A 20602-nucleotide genomic window follows, 5' to 3' on the forward strand; every position below is an offset into this window, starting at 1 on the left:
ACTATTTTTACTTTTATATGCTGATGACACAGTGTTATTAGCAGAGACAAAAGAAGATTTACAGTTTCAAATTGATAAATTTTATGAATATTGCACTCAATGGAAACTGTATGTTAATACTAATAAAACAAAAGTAGTCATTTTTCTTCAGGTCGCATACCTAGAAATACACATTTTTCATATAACGGTAATGCGATTGAAATTGTTAAAGAATTTTCATCCTCGGTCAATTATTTTCAAGATCAGGCAGTTTAACATCAGCGAAAAAGATGAATGTTAAAAAGGCTACCATAGCTATGTATGATGTTCTTAAAAAGGGTAGACTACATAACCTGTCAATACGAGACCAATATGACTTATTTGACAAGATAGTAAAACCTATTCTTTTATATGGTTGCGAGATATGGGGCCATACTAACTTAGACATTATTGAGAGGGTTCATTTGTAATTCTGTAAGCTATTGCTTAACTTAAAGAGGAGCACGCCAAATGTTATGATATATGGTGAGCTCGGTGCTTACCCTTTAGCTGTTCAAATTAAGTCTCGTATGATGGGATATTGGTCTAGACTCGTAAATGGCAAATCCAGTAAACTTTCAAATGTACTTTATAGATATATGTGTGAACTATATATTCAAAACATATTTGAATCTCCATGGGTTAACATGATTAAAAACACTCTAGATAATTGTGGGTTTGGGAACATTTGGCACATTCAGTTTGCGGGAGGTTTTCATTCAGAGTGGTTTACAAAATCTATTAGTCTGTGATTAAAAGACCAGTTTCAACAAACATGGAGATCCGACGTAGAAAACTCGCATAAATGCTTTTGTTATAAATTGATTAAAGAAAAATTTGAATTCGAAAACTATTTAGATATTTTACACGAAAAGGATGCTATTACTCTTTGTAGATTCAGAGTAGGCAACCATAGACTACCAAGCGAAACAGCAACTTGGCAAAACTTTGATAACTCAAGTTTATGTACCTTATGTAATAATGGAGAACATGGAGATGAGTTCCATGTCATTTTCCAATGTCTCCATTTTTCGGACACGAGGAAGCAATTTTTAAACAAAAGATATTTAGAGCGAGTGAATGTTCTGAAATTTAAAGATCTGTTTCAGACAAAAAACAAGCACGAATTACGAAACCTATGTAAATTTGTTAAACTCATCGAAATTGATTTTAAAAATGTTTCTCAAGGTTAGTCCTCTACAATGCCACTATCTGAAATTTGTCAAAATGTGTTAAAATGTTATTTACTTAATCTTTTTTTTCTGTTATCTTATTATAGTTTCCACAATTGTCATGCGCTGAATATTTATGTATTAACTGTATTGTCTTCTCTGTACTGTAATGGTGTTTAGAGAATAAAAGAATCTGATTCTGATCAAAGAATTAAAATGTACCAGAGTTTAGTAAATCTTCACCAATTAATTACTAATTAAACATTGTATAATCCAGGGAAGATTTCGGGAGTTGGACCCCCCCTTTTAAAGTTGGGCATAACTTGTGTCAGGTCTTTGAAATTTTGCTGTTATGTTAAAACCATAGACCTATAATTTATTATCAACGATAAATGAATTTGGGTGATTAAGTTATAAATGACAATTCCGTTTTAACAGTTGCACGTTTTGCAATTTTGTTTGTTATTGTCAGACCGGGCTTTAATTATATTCACTCTCTGATATTGTGAAGGGGATTCAGAGTAATCAAGGGAACCAAGATTCTAGTGGAAATAATGCAGGTTTTGTACGGATTTTTAATTTGAAAGAAAAATGAAATTTATCAAACTGGTCTGAAATGAATGTTTGTAAAAATCAACCTTTCCAGCTTCGGAAGTGCAACTTATTTGCAATCAATAATAAGAAGTCTGATAAATCATAGCTTAGTAGCTAAATAACAAGAAATTTCGTTCCGTTGAACAAAATCTAGAATATGTAGCATTCATTCGTGCGCAAGTCGTCGAGATTGTCAACATTAGCAGTATCATTTATTCGATAAATACAAAGGATAGTGGCAGTCAGCTGTGTTCACGTTTTCTCATTAATCATCGTCTCAGGACTTTTATTCGTTGTCTCTTGGTGCATGGGAACTAGTTCTTCAAAAGATATGAGTGCCCCGATAAAGGTTCTCCCCACAGCTAAACATACAGCATCGGTAAGCAACATCATTTATGAACCAATTTAAAACTGAAAAGTTTGTACATTTATTTCGCAGTTGAAAATCAATATCCTCAACACTTATTAATGTAGAAAATAAATTTAGTCTCGCAATAACTTGTAGAGTCGAATTTATGCAAATTATCGCGGGAGTCGAAATTCCCATGTTTTTGGAATTAAAAAAATATATTCTGACTACGAAAATCTCCACAAGTCATCAACAGAGTCCCAGGTGTATCAATTGTGATATTATTGAACGTAAATAACAAATAAACTATTTTTTACTATAGAATAAACACTCTAGGGTGACTGGATAGACTACCCAAGTATATTTCGTTCAGCATTTGTCTAATCAGGGTTGTGATGTCTATTTTGCCTTTTACGGACTGATTTGAAATTTACACTGGATCGAAAAGTTCTGGGTCACACGTCATCATGAATTTTTTGTCCACATCACGTAAAGAAGAAATCACTGCACGTAAAGAAAAGAAAATGCACATAAAGTATTTAGAGATCGGCATAACATAAAGATGAAACGACCTCACGTTATAAGAAAACCACTGCATGTAAAGATAAATCCACATAACGTAAATATATGTTGACATAACATAATCATAAAAGGACAGAACATAAAGACAAAATTACAGAATGTAAAGACAAAATGACAGAACGTAAAGACGAAATGGCAGAACGTAAAGACAAAGCTACATAATGTAAAGATGTTCTCACATACGTAAATACAAAATGACCACACGTAATTGTAAAACCACAGCAAGTAATATAAAATTGACAACACGTAAACAAATGTGTATCTCATCCGACTGTTTAGGCGTTCCATAACTTAGTCTCAGTTGCCTCACTTAGGCATAAAAGTCTGATTAAATAAATACCTTAGCATTAAACTAGTTAAAGTGTACAGTAGCTCGATAACCAAAAACCTCAACATTAACCCAAAACCATGTGTATATATCCAAGAACCTCAACAAAATATGTTCTGCTCACTATGCTAATTAAAAATACTTGAAATAATTTTTTTCAAGAAATTTTCTTTTTTATGAATTCTCCTACATTTTTTAGCTACATTTGCACATGTACCCAACGAAAGTCTTTAATGTGTTTGAGTGGACAGGTTTGTGGTTAATCAAGGTACTGCTCATCAGTGATTTTTTTTTTAGCGCTTTTCCGTTGTCATTGACCAAAGATTTTTTAGAATGACGAAAATAATCTGTTCTGATTTTGTCACCTGAAACCTTTGAAGGTAGAATGACTGTATATTTTCAATGTTGAAAATAAGTTCTTATCTATTTTTGTTTATTGATCCAGATGTGAATAAATTTTTGATTTTCTTGATGTGGAACTTTTTTTTTCTGGCTGTTTCTGCTGACTACCGAACAGATTCCGGTTTGGCTGATAGCTGTCACTTGGGACCATGTAAAGAATGCTATTTTCACATACACACCTTTGCTGTTGAGCTCACTTTGCAATCGCTATAATTCTTGCTGTGGAACTTCTATTTTATGGCCGTTTCTGCTGACTACCAAACATATTCCGATTTGGCTGATAGCTATCACTTGGGACCATCTAAAGAATGCTATTTTCACATACACACCTTTGCTGTTGAGCCCACTTTGCGCTCGCTATAATGCGAGCTTCAACAATCTTGAATACTAGTTTTTAGCTTACCTGGCCTAAAAATTTTGATAAAATTTGGTGATTATGAATCTTGGTATGTCCACTCCCAAAATTGTATCCGTTATGGTCCCTTGCTGAAAAACTTTGCTGTTGTTACTGAAAATAGAACATAGGGTATCACCATATATTTTTGTTTATATCTCAAAACCATAACAGAAGAAATCTGAGACATTCAATTTTGTGATGATTGATCAGGTTTGGAAAAAGGAGTTTTAATTTTATTGAGGAGGGATGACCGCCTTCAAAGGTGAGACCAGGTTGAAAATTTTATAAGAGATTAAGGTCTCGAAACTTGGTATTGATCAAATCAAAACATTGAAAAAGTCTGGAGGCAACTTGAAGTGGGATATTCAAATATTTTTTCAAACCGTATGGGCCAGAATACCTACAGGCTACATTTATCATGAAATGTTGGAGCGATGGAAATCATCCACCATTAACAGGGCATGCTCAGCATCTACTAAATGCATCATTTATTATCGTACTATGTAAATTGTGCAAGATTTCAATCCTTGCTATATATAAATCCTTGGATTTATGTAGGTAGATAAAATGTTCAGTAATTTACATATAATATCTATTATTGGTGCAAATTTCAGAAAAATCAGCTGACCCTGTTTGAGTAATGGCCTTTGAAAGTGTCATTTTTGATATTTTTATCAGTTTTTGCCTATTGATAATGAATGTAAATTGATAAAATGTTCAGTATTTCAATATCTTATGTTAGTGCAAATTCAGAAAAATCTGTTGACCATTCTTGGAGTTATGGCCCTTGAAAGTGTCATTTTTTACTTTTTTGTATCAGTTTTTGCCAATTATTTAGAAAAAGAAAGCAGATTGATGGTAATTGTAAATTGATAAATTGTTCAATATTTCAATATCTGTTTTGGCACGTATTCAGATAAATCTGTTGACACTTCTGGGATTGTGGTTCCAGAAAATGTCATTTTGACTTTTTTTTCTGTTTCTGCCTATTGTTAACAAAATAATAGCAGATTGATAATTATTTTTTATTTAAAAAATATATATTTGAAATTTGTAAAGATCTATAATTGGTGCTAATTTGGGAAAAATCTGTTTTTTTCCACTTTAGGCTGTTATTCAGTTAAGATACATGTAAGTAGAAAGATGATTAATGTTTAAATGTTCAGTATCATTACAAATATGTGAATATTTGGTCAAAGGCATTTGACTATTTTAGGTTTTACATGTATTCAACTTTTTAAAGAGTAATCAAGGAAACCAAGATTATAGCTGTAATCTAAAGAATGTAATCCAGGGACAAAGACCAGACATGGAAAACAGACATATACAACAAAGAACATAAAGTAACTAAAATCATATATACAAAGTAACAAAAGCAAATGATCAACTCGGACTCCACTAAAAACTGGGAGCATGGACCAGGTGCACAGATGTTTTTTCTAGAAACACCTGTCAAGTTTTTCATGAAAAGTCAAGTACAGGGTAGACAAACGAGGAAAGGAAAACTATGACCCGTTGAATAAATCAGTTTTCATGGTGCAGATGGATATACCATAACAATCCACGAGTTCATGATGACGACCATAAAACTTCTGTAGTGATGACTTCAATCTTGTAGCAACATAACCCTGTTCCAGAAGCCTATCTGTTAGAGTTCTAGCACAATACAAAAAGTCTGCATAGTTTCAGCAAGCTCTTGCATAATGTATGAGTTGTAATATGAATGTTTCAATACGCAGGGATGTAGCCACAGATGAAAGGAAAGTTGACAATTCTGAATGAAAAGTCATTAAATTAATGCTGTTAAAGCTATTGAACCTTGTGAGTGATAAATTATGCTTCAATTTGAATAATACAAAAGGTGGTTAGGTTCTTGAACAGCTAGTGGACAGCGGAGAAAGATGCTAAAATACATCCATCTTTTCTAAAAAAAATTTAAATGTAGCTGTTTCATGGTTGATAAAGCAGAAATAAATGAAGGGATAGTATGGAAAACAAGTACTGGTATATCTTTTCAATGATATTAATGCCAATTTTTTTTTTCATTTATTGATCCCAATAAGTGTCAATTTCTTATATTCTTGCCATTGAAATTTTGCCTGCTGATTACGGAACCACTTCCATTAACTATCACTAGGAGCCGTCTCAAGAATGCTATTTTCATACATACAAGTGAAACTGTTGAGCTCACTTGCTCACTATAAGCTTTTAGAAATTATGTCTGCCGAATTTCCCCTTTTACATCACAATAATCAATCTTATATTGATCTTTACTACCTATTTTGTCTATGCATCTAGCCTTAGTTTTTTCTTTTTGGCCAGGGCAATGTAATTGTTTTCCATTTGATTTTTGGTCGTTGATTTTTCACATGGAATGACATCTTTTGTTTTGTTGTATATCATAGCTGCCCAAATACTGGAAAAATATTTATAGCACATTTTACAATTCAGTCAGAGAATTCTAAATGTATTGGGGTATAAACAAGCATTAACCAGATTTCTTTCCCAGACTTTCTGAAAAATTATTGGATACATTGCCAATTGGTCCTGACTATTTATCAGTCTGGCAGTCAGTTTGCTCTACATGTAGCTGCAGTTCTACAATTTGTATACATGTATGTATGATTTGTATATGGTCTGGGGCTGTTTTTCGAATTTTGGGTTCTGGCACTGTTATTTTTAGTGAAAGAAACCACAATTTTATTTCATCTGCCAGCAGTGTGAATGCGCTTTAAAATGGGACTAACTTAAATAGAGTTTTGTCCAAAATAGGGACTTTAGAGCTGAACAAGAGGACATGCATTAAGTTGGCCACAAAGAGTTGTGATTTTTTATGGTTAGGGCTCATTTCTTAATTTGTAACTGAGCAGAATTGATCCATAGGGCTTTATTTCACCTGGATTCTATAGAAGAATGATGTCTCTCATCACTTTGAAGATGTCAACCCCATATATTGTAGCCAAATATTGCAAAAAATCCTCATATTTTCATATGACTGACCCTTCAGGGGATCCCTGACCTTCCACTTATTACTGAAATGAACCCTATTTGATTTAAATAACCATCATAGGGTACAGTCTTTTTGAAAATTGCTCTTTGGACCCTGTCTTACCCCTGTTAAGTCCCATATCCTGCAAAAAATGACCAATTTCAGGCATCAGACATGTTTTTTTTTCCAAAGAAAAAAATAACACATAAATTCAGAAATAACAAACTGACAAAGAAAAAAGAACACATGAATTCAGGAACAACAGACATAGAAAAAAGGACACATGTAATTCAGGGACAACAAACTGACAAAGAAAAAAAGAACACATGAATTAAGGGATAACCAACTGACGAAGAAAAACGAACACATGAATTCAGGAATAACAAACTGACAAAGAAAAAAATCACATGAATTCAGGTATAACAAACTGACTAAGGAAAAGAACATTTGGATTCAGGAACATTAAACTGGCAGAAAAAAAAGAACGCATGAATTCAGGGACAACAAACTGACAAAGAAAAAAAGAACACATGAATTTAGGGATAAGCAACTGATGAAGAAAAACGAACACATGCATTCAGGAATAACAAACTGACAAAGAAAAAAGAACGCATGACTTCAGGGACAACAAACTGACAAAGAAAAAAGACACTCACAACAAAGAACATGAAGTTACATAAATAACATGCACATGGAAAAATCATTAATGAGCAACCAGAACTGTACTTAAAACTGGGAGCATGGACCAGGTGCACCAGTAAGGTAACTGTTCTCTGCTCTGCATATATTTTGGTCAATATGAGTACAAGGACTTTTAAGCCAAAGGTTACATACATGTAGTCCTCAAGTTACCATGATGATTGGAGTTACAGCAAATGCTATTGAATATAGGAATAGTTAATCATTGGTTGATAAACTGTAAAAAATTGCTTTGATTAATACACTTTTCACCCAGTTGCTTAAATGCCATAGCATTACTTATTATTTCTTGTAAAAACATATAGAGAGTATAGGAAGAGGTTTAATTGATGGAGTTCTCTGATGACTACTTACTAATACTTCTATAACAATTATAAAGATGTTGGTTCTGATCACTTGTTATTGTTTCAAGGCTTACATTTGTCTTAACTGGTTTTTTATGATATGTTAAATATGAAAACCATTGGTTTTCAACTATTGAATTAACAAGCGACAGAACATAAGAAAGCCATAGTTTGTTGAATGTTCCGTACTGATTAAATAATAGTTAATAGGCATTTTACTAGACTTTTAAAATTAATATTATTAGACACATAAATGTGACATACTTGTACCACCCTGTACAACATTTTGTACTTTAATTTTTTGAATGGTATGGTACACTTTTCATCATTGTTTTCCATGTCTTTGTCATCATTTCTAGTCTTATCCTCTGTAAACATAGTTTTTGTTTGACAAGTTGAATAACATCATTAATACAATAAATTTTAGATTAAGGTAATGTATCATTTAATTCTCATAAACATTGTTGACAAAAAATCTGATCTTGATTATAGCATGAAAAAATAGAGTAGGCATCATTTCAGCTGAGTAGCAATGCCCTATAAACATTTTAAACATTTTTGGTCCCATCTTCTGTTACTGTAACTTACATTTTCAGTTTCCTGACGATTGGTGAACTACATGTATTTTGAACAAGTTTTAAAACGCCCAGTAGATATTGATTTTAAACCACTTCATTTCATGGAACCATTGTGTTTCTATTTTCTGTTTTTCATCTCAAAAACCTTAAAATTAAGCTAATTCTTTAGTAAAAAATATTGAACTGTAAAATGTTTGAAATATAAATCCTTAAGTGGTTGACAAGGTGTTTTGAACATGTTTTGAACTGATGAAAGAAGTTTTAGTTTAAAAGGGGCTTGGACTATCTATGTACAAAAAATGCATAAACATTTATAAATATCTTAATTAGAGGTGTGCTGTATATTGATTGTATCCTGTCACAGTTGTTCATAATTTTCAAAGTAAAATTCTAGAATTTCAGAGAGATAAAATTGTAGAATATTGGATGGCATACTGTAGGTTTAGTTGCATTTTCTGATAGCCTTGACCAGAGTTACACTTTATAGATTATCATAGGTCTATACTAAGGAAATATATCAGAGTCCCAAAGGGTGTACATTTTGTTCAATCATCACAAATTGTATGAGGATTTTTTAAGGATTTTTAAATGGGGTTTTAAAGTTGCTTGCCATTGCTATTGACTGATGTTTAGCCTTTTAAGAGATTGTTTATACCTTAGGCTTCCACACCCTCAGCAAGATCATTACTGTAAAACTAATAATTTTGTGGATTCTCTCACATGAACATATTCATATACTAGTATCAATTTTTGTTGTTTGTAAAAAAATGATAAGTTTTACATGAACATAGTATTGAAAATCAATTTGATGTGTAATAATTTTTGTGCTTTTCAATCCACCATGAAAATTAGTACACTCTGAAAATCAGTATGTTCACAACACAACTTATCCAATGGGCTGATATCAGTTACTGCTATTCTTGGCCCAGTACAAAGAGTAATCAAGGGAACTAAGATTCTAGTGGAAATTAAAAGAATGTAATCCAGGGACAGACCAGACATGGAAAACAGACAAACACAACAAAGAATATAAAATAATCAAAATGATACATACGAAGTAACAAAAGTAAATGAGCAACTTGGACTCCATTAAAAACTGGGAGCATTGACCAGGTGCACCAGTAGGGTAAGTGCCCTCTTCTTCTCTAGAAACACCTGCCAAATTGCTCATAAATAGTCAAGTTCGGGATAGACGAAAGAAGAATGGAAAACTATGACACGTTGAACAAATCAGCCTTCATGGTGCTGATAGATACACCGTAACAATCTAGAAGTTCATCATGACGACCATAAAACTTCTGTAGTGATGACAAGTCTTGTAGCAAAGTAACTCTGTTCCAGAAGCCTAATTGTAAGATCTCTGGCATGATACAAAAAGTCTGTGTAGTTACGGCAAGCTCTGGCATAACATATGAGTTGTGATATGAAAACTCTATACGCAGGTGCTGAAGGGATGTTGCCACAGATGAAAGGAAAGTTGATAATACAGAATGAAAAGTCATCATGTTTGTCATATAGTTTGGTCAGTAGTTTTACTTTCAATCTCTTAATGTAGATCAAGATATGAAGCTGACTTCACAGTGTCTGTAGTATCCATTATCTCAAGTTCTTTGTGGGTAGATACGATGTATCAGACTTATCCAATGGGCAGATATCAGTTACTGCTATTTTTGGGCCAACACAACTTATCCAATGTGCTGATATCAGTAACTGCTATTTTTGGTCCATCACAACTTACATGTATGTAATGGCCATAAAAGGGGTTATGCCTTTTACTGCTATCCTTGGCCAAATCGAAGTTATCAAATGGGTTAATGTCAGTTTCTGCTATTCTTGGCCCAAACTTCACTCATATAAAAGGATTTATGTCTTCTACTCATGTCCTTTGCCCAGTGCAACTTATCCTTTGGGTTGATGTCATACAATAAAATGTTTGCTGCTATTCTTGGCCAAACTCAGCTTAAATAATGGGTATATGCATTTTACTGCCATCCTTGGCCCAATGCAACTTATCCATTGACTTTATGTAGGACCAGTATGCAATAACTTATTTTGACTCCTCGATCTACCAGTGATGTAAAATAAGTAAACAAATACATTCAAAAAAGAACTACAGCATGTATTCTATAGCTATAATATGGTCATGAAATTCTTGTACTACATAAAAACATCAATGTATGAAATTTAGCTGTGGTTGTAAAATGTTGTGACTTTTTGTCTTACTCAGCTGGGTTGTTAGTGGTAGATATGGAAGGTTGGGATTGTTTGGGGTTTACGGCCATATATTTTGAAACAGTTTGATTTAATTCTGATTGGTTGGTTCTTTTTGAGCAAACCAGATTATTTTGTATAACCTAGCTTGATACTGTGATGTTATTTTCATCAAAGGATTCACACTCCGCGGGGACATAGAAATGCTGGTGTCCGTCAGTGTGTCCAAAGCTTGTGGACGCAACTCCTCAGAAACTACTGAACGGAATTTGACCAAATTTTGTAGGATTGTTTGTCACTATATGTAGTTCACCATACTTAACCAATATTTTGATTTGACAATTTTTATGAGGGTTTTGGGACTTTGTTAATTTTTCTTATTATTCGCAATAGGAACACCTTGTAGACGCAACTCCTCAGAAACCACTTTATGGAATTTGACCAAATTTTGTAGAATTTTTTGTCACCATATGTAGTTGATCATACTTAACCGCTATTTTGATTCAACAATTGTAATTGGAGTTATGGGACTTTGTTCATTTTCCACATTATTCACAATAGGAATACCTTGTGGACGCAACTCCTCCGAAACCGTTGAACGGAATTTGACCTAATTTTGTAGGATTGTTTGTCACCATATGTAGTTGATCATACGTAACTGCTATTTTGATTCGACAATTTTTATGGGAGTTATTGCACTTCGTTCATTTTTCACATTATTTGCATAGGAACACCTTGTGGACGCAACTCCTCAGAAACCGTAGAATGGAATTTGACCAAATTTTGTAGGATTGTTTGTCACCATATGTAGTTGATCATACGTAACTGCTGTTTTGATTTCGACAAGTTTTATGGGAGTTATGGGACTTTGTTCATTTTTCACGTTCTTTTTTTGTGGATTTATTTTGTTGTATGAAGAATTCTTAACCTAACTTAATTTGATTCATTAAGATACATTAACCTTGAATCACCACATGGACTTATGAAAGCACATAAGTTTTGAATCTGCTATTTATACAAGTGTCAAACATTTGTAATTCAACTCTTTCTACAGCGGCGGGGACATATGGCTAAGCGTTGCATTCTTGTTAGTTATACATGTAAAACTTGTTCAAAAATGAGATATATTATTATAAATTGCTAATTTCTTTTCCAAAATTCAAAAATGATGTAATTCTAAATAGTTAATTTAATTGTTTTCTTTTGATTATTTGGAATATGTATTAATATATTAAAAGTTTTAAAGTATCTGTATGTATATTGTAATGTGCTATTTTTATATTTTTTCAGCTGATTTTTCTACATGGACTTGGAGATACAGGGTGAGTTATATATTTATTTCATGCAAAGATACTTCATGTATTATTCTTTTATATCATACATTTAGATTAAAATATACCTTTGTTTGTACATGCATTTTAAGTGATAGTTTAAATCCTACATTGCATATGGCATACCCTATAACACATCCCTATATTACACTCTTAGACCTATATTGCACCCCTTCACAGAAAACACTTGAAGTATAGTTAAAATGTATGATATGGAAGAGGGAGGTATAGCGCGCTGTAAAACCTAGAATTAACCCACCATTTCATTTGAAATGCCTGTACCAAGTCAGGACCATTGTGTTACCAGCTGCTTTGGTATTGTAATATTTGTTGCCAGATTTATTTTGGACTTGACTTGATTATGGATCAGATAAGTGTTCAGTAATTTTGTTGTTACTCTTATATAATGAATGTGACTTGTCAAAATCTGTATCATATGTGATATTAACCCTGGACCTATATCACCCCACAGGCCAGTGTCTCCTGGGTTGATATAGGAGTTTTGTGTCAATATGGCATGTGATACAGATTTTTGCATGTAATATTCAGTATGTATTATAGTTCAATTTGGATGAAAGAGTTCAGTCCAGTAAACTACTGGATTTTTAAAAATAATAATGATGTAACCATCCATCACAATAGTAAATTTCATATGGTTTAACACAATTGTTCTTTAGGCTGTGATAGAATTTAAAGATTTTTATTTCGAGCTAAAGGTTTGGAATAGTCTCTCTCTTTGGGAGAGACAGAATTTTTTTTGGGAGAAAATTTTGCTTTTACTGTGTGTTTCACAGTATGCCTTTCTAGACTGAACGTATGAAGAATTTTGGAATTCGTAAAATAATATTTTAGTGTCTTTATAAACCATTGACAAGTGTTTTGCATAACCTATAAAAAATATTTCTTATAAGTTTTTACTTATCTTACCTAATTACTATCTGATATCCAAGTGTTTACTAATCTTACCCAATTACTATTTGATATCAAAGTATTTACTAATCTTACACAATTACTTTTTGATTTCAAAGTATTTACTAATCTTATTCAATTACTATTTGATATCAATATCACAGCTTTTACTAATCTTACCCAATTACTATTTGATATCAATATCACAGCTTTTACTAATCACTCAATTACTATTTGATATCAGTATCACAGCTTTTACTAATCTTACTCAATTACTATTTGATATCGATATCACAGCATATTATTAAATATTATTATTGCTTGTAGGAAATTGACATTACTTTTAGTGTGTACATTTCACAATTTACAGAGTTGAAATGGTTGGTAATTATTACACTGTCACATTGATTGAAATACTGGAACCCTGTAGTTATCATTATCTTTGAGGGGCTCAGAATTCATGTTTTCTGTCTATATTTTCTGACATTGAGTTCTGAAAAAGCATATTCTTCTAACATGCAAAAATGATAAAGATTTTAAATTCTAAATATTTCATACAGTTGGAATGCTCGATGTTTTTGGAACAATGACAAAACCAAAAATAAGGATTCTTGTGTTAGTTGCCTTTAATGCAACACATTTTACTGTAAAATGTTTTTTACCGGCTATGCAACATTTTCTTTTAATACAAAGATACTGTCAATGGCCATATCACAATATAGTAAATTATACTGTGTATTTAGATTTATTGTTTCAGCCTAACTAAAAAAGGAATAAATGTGTTAAAGAAGACAAAGTCCTTATCAAATTCAACCTATGAGCTTTGAATCACTACACGTCTGGTTTCTGCATAACAGGAAATGATAAAAAAAAAAAATTCCTGACCATATATGGCTAAGCTGGTCACCTTGTGTCAATTGCTATTATCTAGAGAAAACAGTTCATGTTCTAAGGATTCTATATGATTCAACCAGTATTAGTCAAGATTTAAGTTCATGTGCTGTTTGCCATTTAGATAATTTAAAAAAATGAAGAAAGCAATTCTGTACATTAAAAAAAAAAAAACTGTTTTCCATTTCAAAAGTTTTCTAGCTTTAGGGTACTTAGTCACATGTTACACTTGTCTCATATGATTTATTGTCTCCTTTTACAGGCATGGTTGGGCAGCTGGGTTTAAAGCATTGAAGTTTGAACATGTTCACTGTGTCTGTCCAACAGCGTAAGTAAACCATTATCACTGTGTCTGTCCAACAGCTTGAGTTAAACATTATCACTGTGTCTGTCCAACAGCTTGAGTTAAACATTATCACTGTGTCTGTCCAACAGCGTAAGTAAACCATTATCACACATTGATGGTATGAAGCAACTCTGATACTGTTGATAAGTTGAAACAATTATGTTTCACACTAAGTTTTTTTATTTTTTTTATTACAACATTAAAGAATACTCACATAGGTAAGAAAACTGATTTACACTTGATGATTAAAACACAATATTCTGTGAAGATCTGATGAAGTAACTATACCAACCATTCTATTTCAGACCACAACAACCAGTTACCATCAATGGTGGAATGAGAATGCCATCATGGTCAGTATTTTCAGATGTTTCAATATTATATCCCAGATACATACATGTGATAATCTTGGAAGTCATATAAGAAGATTTTGAAATTTTGGTCAATAGGTTATACCACAGATCAGGAGGAATATAGATTTATTTTCAGTTTCACTCTGATGGAGAATTATCCTTTTTTTGTGTTTTGCAGTCAGTTACTAATATGTTTAAGTTATTTCTGTTACAATAAAATCAACATTTTTTCTACATCAGAATTTATGACTTGATATGGCAACTTTATTTAATCTTTGCAGGTATATTTAATTTATCAATATAGTTTATCATTGATGTGTATCATAAACTAAAGTTATATTACAACCATCACCTGTTCATTCCTCTACGAAACTATGAATTGTATAAAAAGTAGTAAACATATCAGTAATTAGTTAGTTTACTAGGCTTGAGTTACTTTTGTAATGTGAAATGTATTCACTAGATATCAATCATTTGACATTTCATGAGTCTTACTCTGGTCATTTATATTTTAAATAAAGTTTAAATTCCTTAACGAGAGGACAGATGACCACTTTTAAAACTAAAAGTCCTACTGTATGATGAAAATTGAAGTTTTAAAATTTTACAAGTAATTAAAATGGCATCTTCATTATTATGAATTTGAAGCAGTAACATCTTTTATTTTGCAGGTTTGATATACAAGGGTTATCTCCTGAAAGTCCCTCAGATGAAGATGGTATAAAGAGGTCATCTGAGATATGTGAGTACCTTTTCTTGGTTGAAGCCTCAGTAAAACCATCTTTGTGCTACCAGTAATATTTTCATTAACTCTTATTCAAATTACAAAAGTCTAGTTAAAAAAGAAAATTAAAGTTCAGTAACAAAAAAGGCTCGCCTTCTGTATACCAGAATAGAAGCCAGTCTGTGCTAGCAATTTCTATGATTTACCAAAATTTGCCATAGCTCAAAATTCAAAACATCTAAAACACCGATTATTTCCTTGTATTAGATATAGGGCTACAACAATATAGCTCCCTTGACATACTGTGGTAGAACATATTAGTGCTGGATTTGGTATTTCAGTATTTTTGGTTCTGAGTACTTCTTGTATACAATTTATTTTTGAATCTGGAACTTCCTTAGTATTTGGTTTTAATTCTGATGATGAGATGTTAATCCTTAAAACATACCAAAATTTGCAATATCTACTGTGAAAGTATTATTGTTTGTGGGGTACCAATTTTTGTGGTTATCGTGGTAGGCCATACCACGAAATTTGGTACCTAAGGGAATTCCCATTGATGTGTATACTGAAAACCTCAATACCATGAATTCAAAAATTCACGAACTTGTGTTTCTACCCAAATCCACGAAAGTTGATATCCATGAATAAAAGTACTTTCACAGTATACGACTGGTATATTTGTATTACAAAATGAACCATATCTCCAGCTTATTGTTACTTTGCATGTTATGTTTTATCTAGATAAAATTAATATGGATGAATATAAAACTATCTATTATATATTAATATAGACATTTAATAAATGGTTTATATTAATATAACCAAGAAACTTAATGAATATTACAAATATAAGTGTTTAGTGGTGTGAAATTAATACTTACAAAACAGCTAATCTCAGATGTTTTAAAGAGCTTATAGTGAAAATAAATCTATCAATAAAAATGGAATTTTACTGATTATTTAGAAGTTTCTGTAGCTAACATGAACAGGAGTACATCTATATGAAATGATAGAACTTCCATAAGTTATCATAAATGTATAATATAACAAAACTTTCAATTCAATTACAATGACCTTTAATGAGGAAATAAAGATATGATTGAATGGTATATTGCTGTAGGTTACAGGTCAAGTTCAGGATTTATTCTTCTCCCATAATTTTTGGCAAAATAACAGAACATGACAATAACATGTTTCCTTATTTTCTTTTTCTTAACAGTTGCAATTATTTTAGTATGTGCATATGTCTTTATCTGTTCCACTGTTTGTCACAAAAAAGGCTTGCCTTTTGTATACCAGCATAGAAGCCTTTGTGTACCAGAATTTTTTTGGTAAATTGTATGAAAATTTTTAATTTTCCCGTGTTTTTTTTTTTTTTTAAACATTTGTCCACATTGAGATGATTTTTTGGCATGGAAGTGTATCTTGATATGTTACAAAAAGTGTTAAATGTTTCTGCTAAATCTTGTTGAAGCTTGTGTTAATATTGCATACTCTTTTACAGTAAAACAGCTTATTAAAGAGGAAGAAGATAAGGGAATTCCTAGTAATAAAATATTTATAGGCGGATTTTCTCAAGGAGGTGCAGTGTCCTTATATACAGCCTTGACCTTAGGAAAACCACTTGCAGGAGTTATAGCCCTTAGTTCATGGCTTCCTCTTCATCAGAAGTTTCCTGATGTAAGTATTATGTTAAATCTTATGAATAATTAGTCATTTATCACTAAGTGTCTTAATAAAAAAACAGGTTCATGGCTTCTTTTTTCATGATTCCACATGCAGTATATATATGCGGATTCTTTAACAATTAAATATAGAGCAGCATGTTAGAAAATTGAATTTTCTTTGAAAAAGGTAGTTATATCTTTTCAATTTAGCTTGTATACTTAGTTATTACCCCTTTAAGATAAAGAGTAATCAAGGGAACCATGATTTAAGAAAAAGAATATATTCAAAAGATAAAGACTGGACAGTGAAAATAGACACACAACAAAGAATATGAAAGGTACAAAGAACAAAAGTAAATGAGGAACCTGAACTCCACTTAAAACTGGGAGCATGGACCAGTTGCACTAATAAGATTATGTCCTCTGCTTTTCACCTGGTGGTTTGCTTATAAAATAGCACCCAATAGTCTGAATTATTTTTGTATTTAGATGAAAAAGATCTATGCAAAACAATGAAAATATGACCATAAGCTGTTGCCAATGATTGTTTCTTTCAGGCCATCAAGGGAGATATCAGTAATCTACCTGTGTTCCAAGGTCATGGTTATGAAGATCCAATGGTTCCATATAAGTGGGGAGAGTTAACTAATCAAGTCTTATCATCACAAATAAAGAATATAGTATTCAAAAGTTATCATATGATGCATAGTTCTTGTGATGAAGTAAGTTATCTGGAAATGAAAGGAATTTTATAGCGTAACTCATGCTACTGAAATTCTTTTCAATGAACTCAACGTAAAAATCTTTTTGTTCCTGGCACACAAAATTAGGGGGCATTTTTATTAATGGTTTGTTCCTATAAACATTCTCAAGATCTTGTAGATTTGTTTTTGTTCTTGAAGCTGCCTGTGTTGCCTATTTAAAACTGCACTTTTGAAATCTTATCACACATTGAAGATATGAATGGTCCTTTCTCAATTTAGGGTGATTTTATGTAAAAGTATGAAAATTTCATGGTAGTTTTTCTTCTCCAGATAGTTTGGGTATCTATTATGAAATACCTTTGAAGAACTATTGTTCATGGGGTACTTACTACTATGGTATTCATTTTTTGGTCAAACCACAATTTCAAAATCAAAACAAAATGGAAAATTTTCATTGAAATCCTCAATGCACCAATTATCAACAAATTAAAAAACCCGGAACCAACAAAACAAGAAAATGGATACATGTAACACCAAATAAAAATGACTTGTAAAGTTCTGAAATAAAGTGCAAATGTATCATTTTGCTGTTTTCACTGAGGGTAGATAAGTGCAAAAAATAGTACTCAAGAAATATATTAAAAAAAATTTAAAACACTAATCATTTTTTAAACTACAAAAATTGATATCTGCAAATATGTTCACTCACTTGACAGGATCTGTGGAAAATAATACATTGAATTATACTTAAACACATAAAGCCAGATTTATATTTCATGTCAATTCATTGCATGAAATAGTTCCTTATTTCAGTTACATGTATGAGGTTTAAAACTTGATTTACTAAATTTCAGGAAATGGCGGATGTAAAAGAATTTGTACAGAAGATAGTTAACCAATGATAGTACTGCTTTAGTATCAACAAAGGAAGTAAAACCGAGATCTCCTGTTTGTTATACATACAGTTACTGATATTTTAAATCTTGGGTTAAACAGCTACAAACTAACAGTTTAGTTCCAGTTAAAAGATTAATCAAGGTTTAGATTGAACAAACTGTACTTAAAAGCTATTAAAATTAAAATATTAATTTGAATTCAACAAAACTTATAATATTTTTCATAGTAATTTAAGAGTATAAATTTCAGTGGATATGTTGTATTATGCAGTTAATTGATGTACTTAAACCAGAGCAAAGAGTACTCCACAACATCAAAGCTCACTCAGGTTAAATGAGTGTTGTGTACGAATAATTGGATGGAGTGAATGTGTTTTGTGTTCATTGTATTTATGAATGAGTAAATGAGTTTTTATAAACCATGATATAATCTAGAATAATGTATTATAATCTAAAGTATAAAATCTGTTGTAATGAGCCAACTACATTGTAGTGTTTGGAGACACCTAGTATCAATTGGTGGTAAACAAATGCCAAAATATCAGTACATTTTATAGTCTTTAGAATCCTGTGACTTTTGACGTAATTACTAGAAATGAAAAAAAAAAGTCATTTCTTAATATTTTAGATGTATTAAAAAAAGAGAAATCAGGAATTTGGAACAATTTATGACTATTATTTCATGGACCTTGTTTTATGGTATGTTTTTATTAGCTCTAGGATTTTTATTGACTGAATGTTTTTTCTAGATGTTAATACATGTACTATAAGTGGTTATTGTTGACTATCAGTAAAAAATTGGTTTCTTCTTAAATGTTTGTCTTCTGTATTTCTCTTTTTCTTATGGAGTACACATTATGGGAAAGTATAAATAATTAATGGATTGGTATACCAACTTTTCATTGCTGATATTGATTTGTAGTTGTACAGAATGTTAATCGAGTTAGTGCATCACATCGACTGGATAGACATTTCAAATGAATGTTTAAATATAGTATAGTATTAAAAGGTTCAAAAACTATTTGAAATTTCTATTCAGTTGGTGTGGTGTACACAGCAGTTTGGCTGTCTCTGTTGATAGAGGATGATTATGTATTCAGATATCATAGTATTGAATTCTGCATTTCTAAATTGCTTTATCATGGATGCTTAAAAAAGTCAGGTTTTTGAGTTCATGGAAATTTTACCTTTGAAAGTTTTACAATTTGAATTTTTTTCCTGGTCTTTATATAAAGAGAGGGTAATAAATGTTAAAAAATGAAAATAATTTTTTTGCGAATTAATTTCGTACCAGTTGGGATATTTTTCCTCTTAGATATGGTCTACACAATTTCACGTTCATTGAAGAAATTATTAGTGATTGTACCACCAGTTAAACCTTTGTATTATTGTAATACAATTGAAATAGTAAAACATGGAATATTTCTTATGTTTTATTTGTCTCAAAGATATGGCTGCCTAAATTCTTCATAACTATGTGATACAATTGACACCTCACAAGTTGGTTGATTTTTAAAACCTTAGAATTCAATGAAAGAAGATTAGCTCTAAAAAAACAATAAAACCAAAAAAAAACATGAAAACTTTTAATTCCATTTATTTTCAGTAAAATGCCATTCTTTCTAGTGTATGGAGTTTCCACTTTCTAGTTTCAACACCCAACATTATTTGATAGCTGCTTAAGTTACAGACTTGTGCAGAATGGGTACGGTATCAATACAGATTAGATTGGTTTTTATGGTATTGTGACTCATTAGTAAAGTTATCACTGCAAAAGTTTAACATCAACTTTTATTTCATATGTTCAGATCTACTTGAGGGCATTTTTCTGTAGATCATTGCATTTAAACTAATTGGCTGGTTTGAAAGCATAGGATGTTTGGTGCACCTGGTCCATTCTAACAGTTTTTTGTATGTTTAGATTGCTTGTTATGGTTTTCTGTGTTAAAACAGTGTTTGGTTATTAAGTTAAAGCTGCTTGTTTGGTTTTCAGTGGTCAAGTTTAAGTTGCTTTTTTAAAAGAATTTAAAAAATCTTGGCATTAAGTAAGGGTATGTTTATCCTTTAAAGTTTGTTGGATATATACCCCTTTGTACCTACTGAAGCTTCTTGTCA

At 31.6% G+C, this 20602-nt stretch overlaps 1 protein-coding gene across 1 annotated transcript; it reads left to right on the forward strand.

Moving 5' to 3' along the window:
* Positions 1 to 1937: 1937 nt before the first annotated feature.
* On the forward strand, positions 1938 to 19912 carry LOC148630217 (acyl-protein thioesterase 2-like). The gene is made up of 8 exons (XM_088563546.1): positions 1938 to 2163; positions 11954 to 11985; positions 14057 to 14122; positions 14446 to 14493; positions 15165 to 15235; positions 16725 to 16900; positions 17445 to 17609; positions 18446 to 19912. Exons 1-8 carry the CDS (start codon positions 2092 to 2094, stop codon positions 18491 to 18493), a joined length of 678 nt encoding a protein of 225 aa, XP_088419672.1. The 5' UTR covers positions 1938 to 2091; the 3' UTR covers positions 18494 to 19912.
* Positions 19913 to 20602: the final 690 nt, after the last annotated feature.

This window comes from Perna viridis, chromosome 1, assembly GCF_037379345.1.
Source record: "Perna viridis isolate PV_CMFRI_1.1 ecotype Kerala chromosome 1, ASM3737934v1, whole genome shotgun sequence".
NCBI lineage: Eukaryota > Metazoa > Mollusca > Bivalvia > Mytilida > Mytilidae > Perna > Perna viridis.

Excerpts from the sequence above, each read along its gene's own strand:
- LOC148630217 (XM_088563546.1), top strand. The coding sequence starts at position 2,092 with ATGGGAACTAGTTCTTCAAAAGATATGAGTGCCCCGATAAAGGTTCTC. Across the intron at positions 11,986-14,056 it reads CATGGACTTGGAGATACAGG|GCATGGTTGGGCAGCTGGGT; the intron begins GTGAGTTATATA and ends CTCCTTTTACAG. Across the intron at positions 17,610-18,445 it reads TGCATAGTTCTTGTGATGAA|GAAATGGCGGATGTAAAAGA; the intron begins GTAAGTTATCTG and ends ACTAAATTTCAG.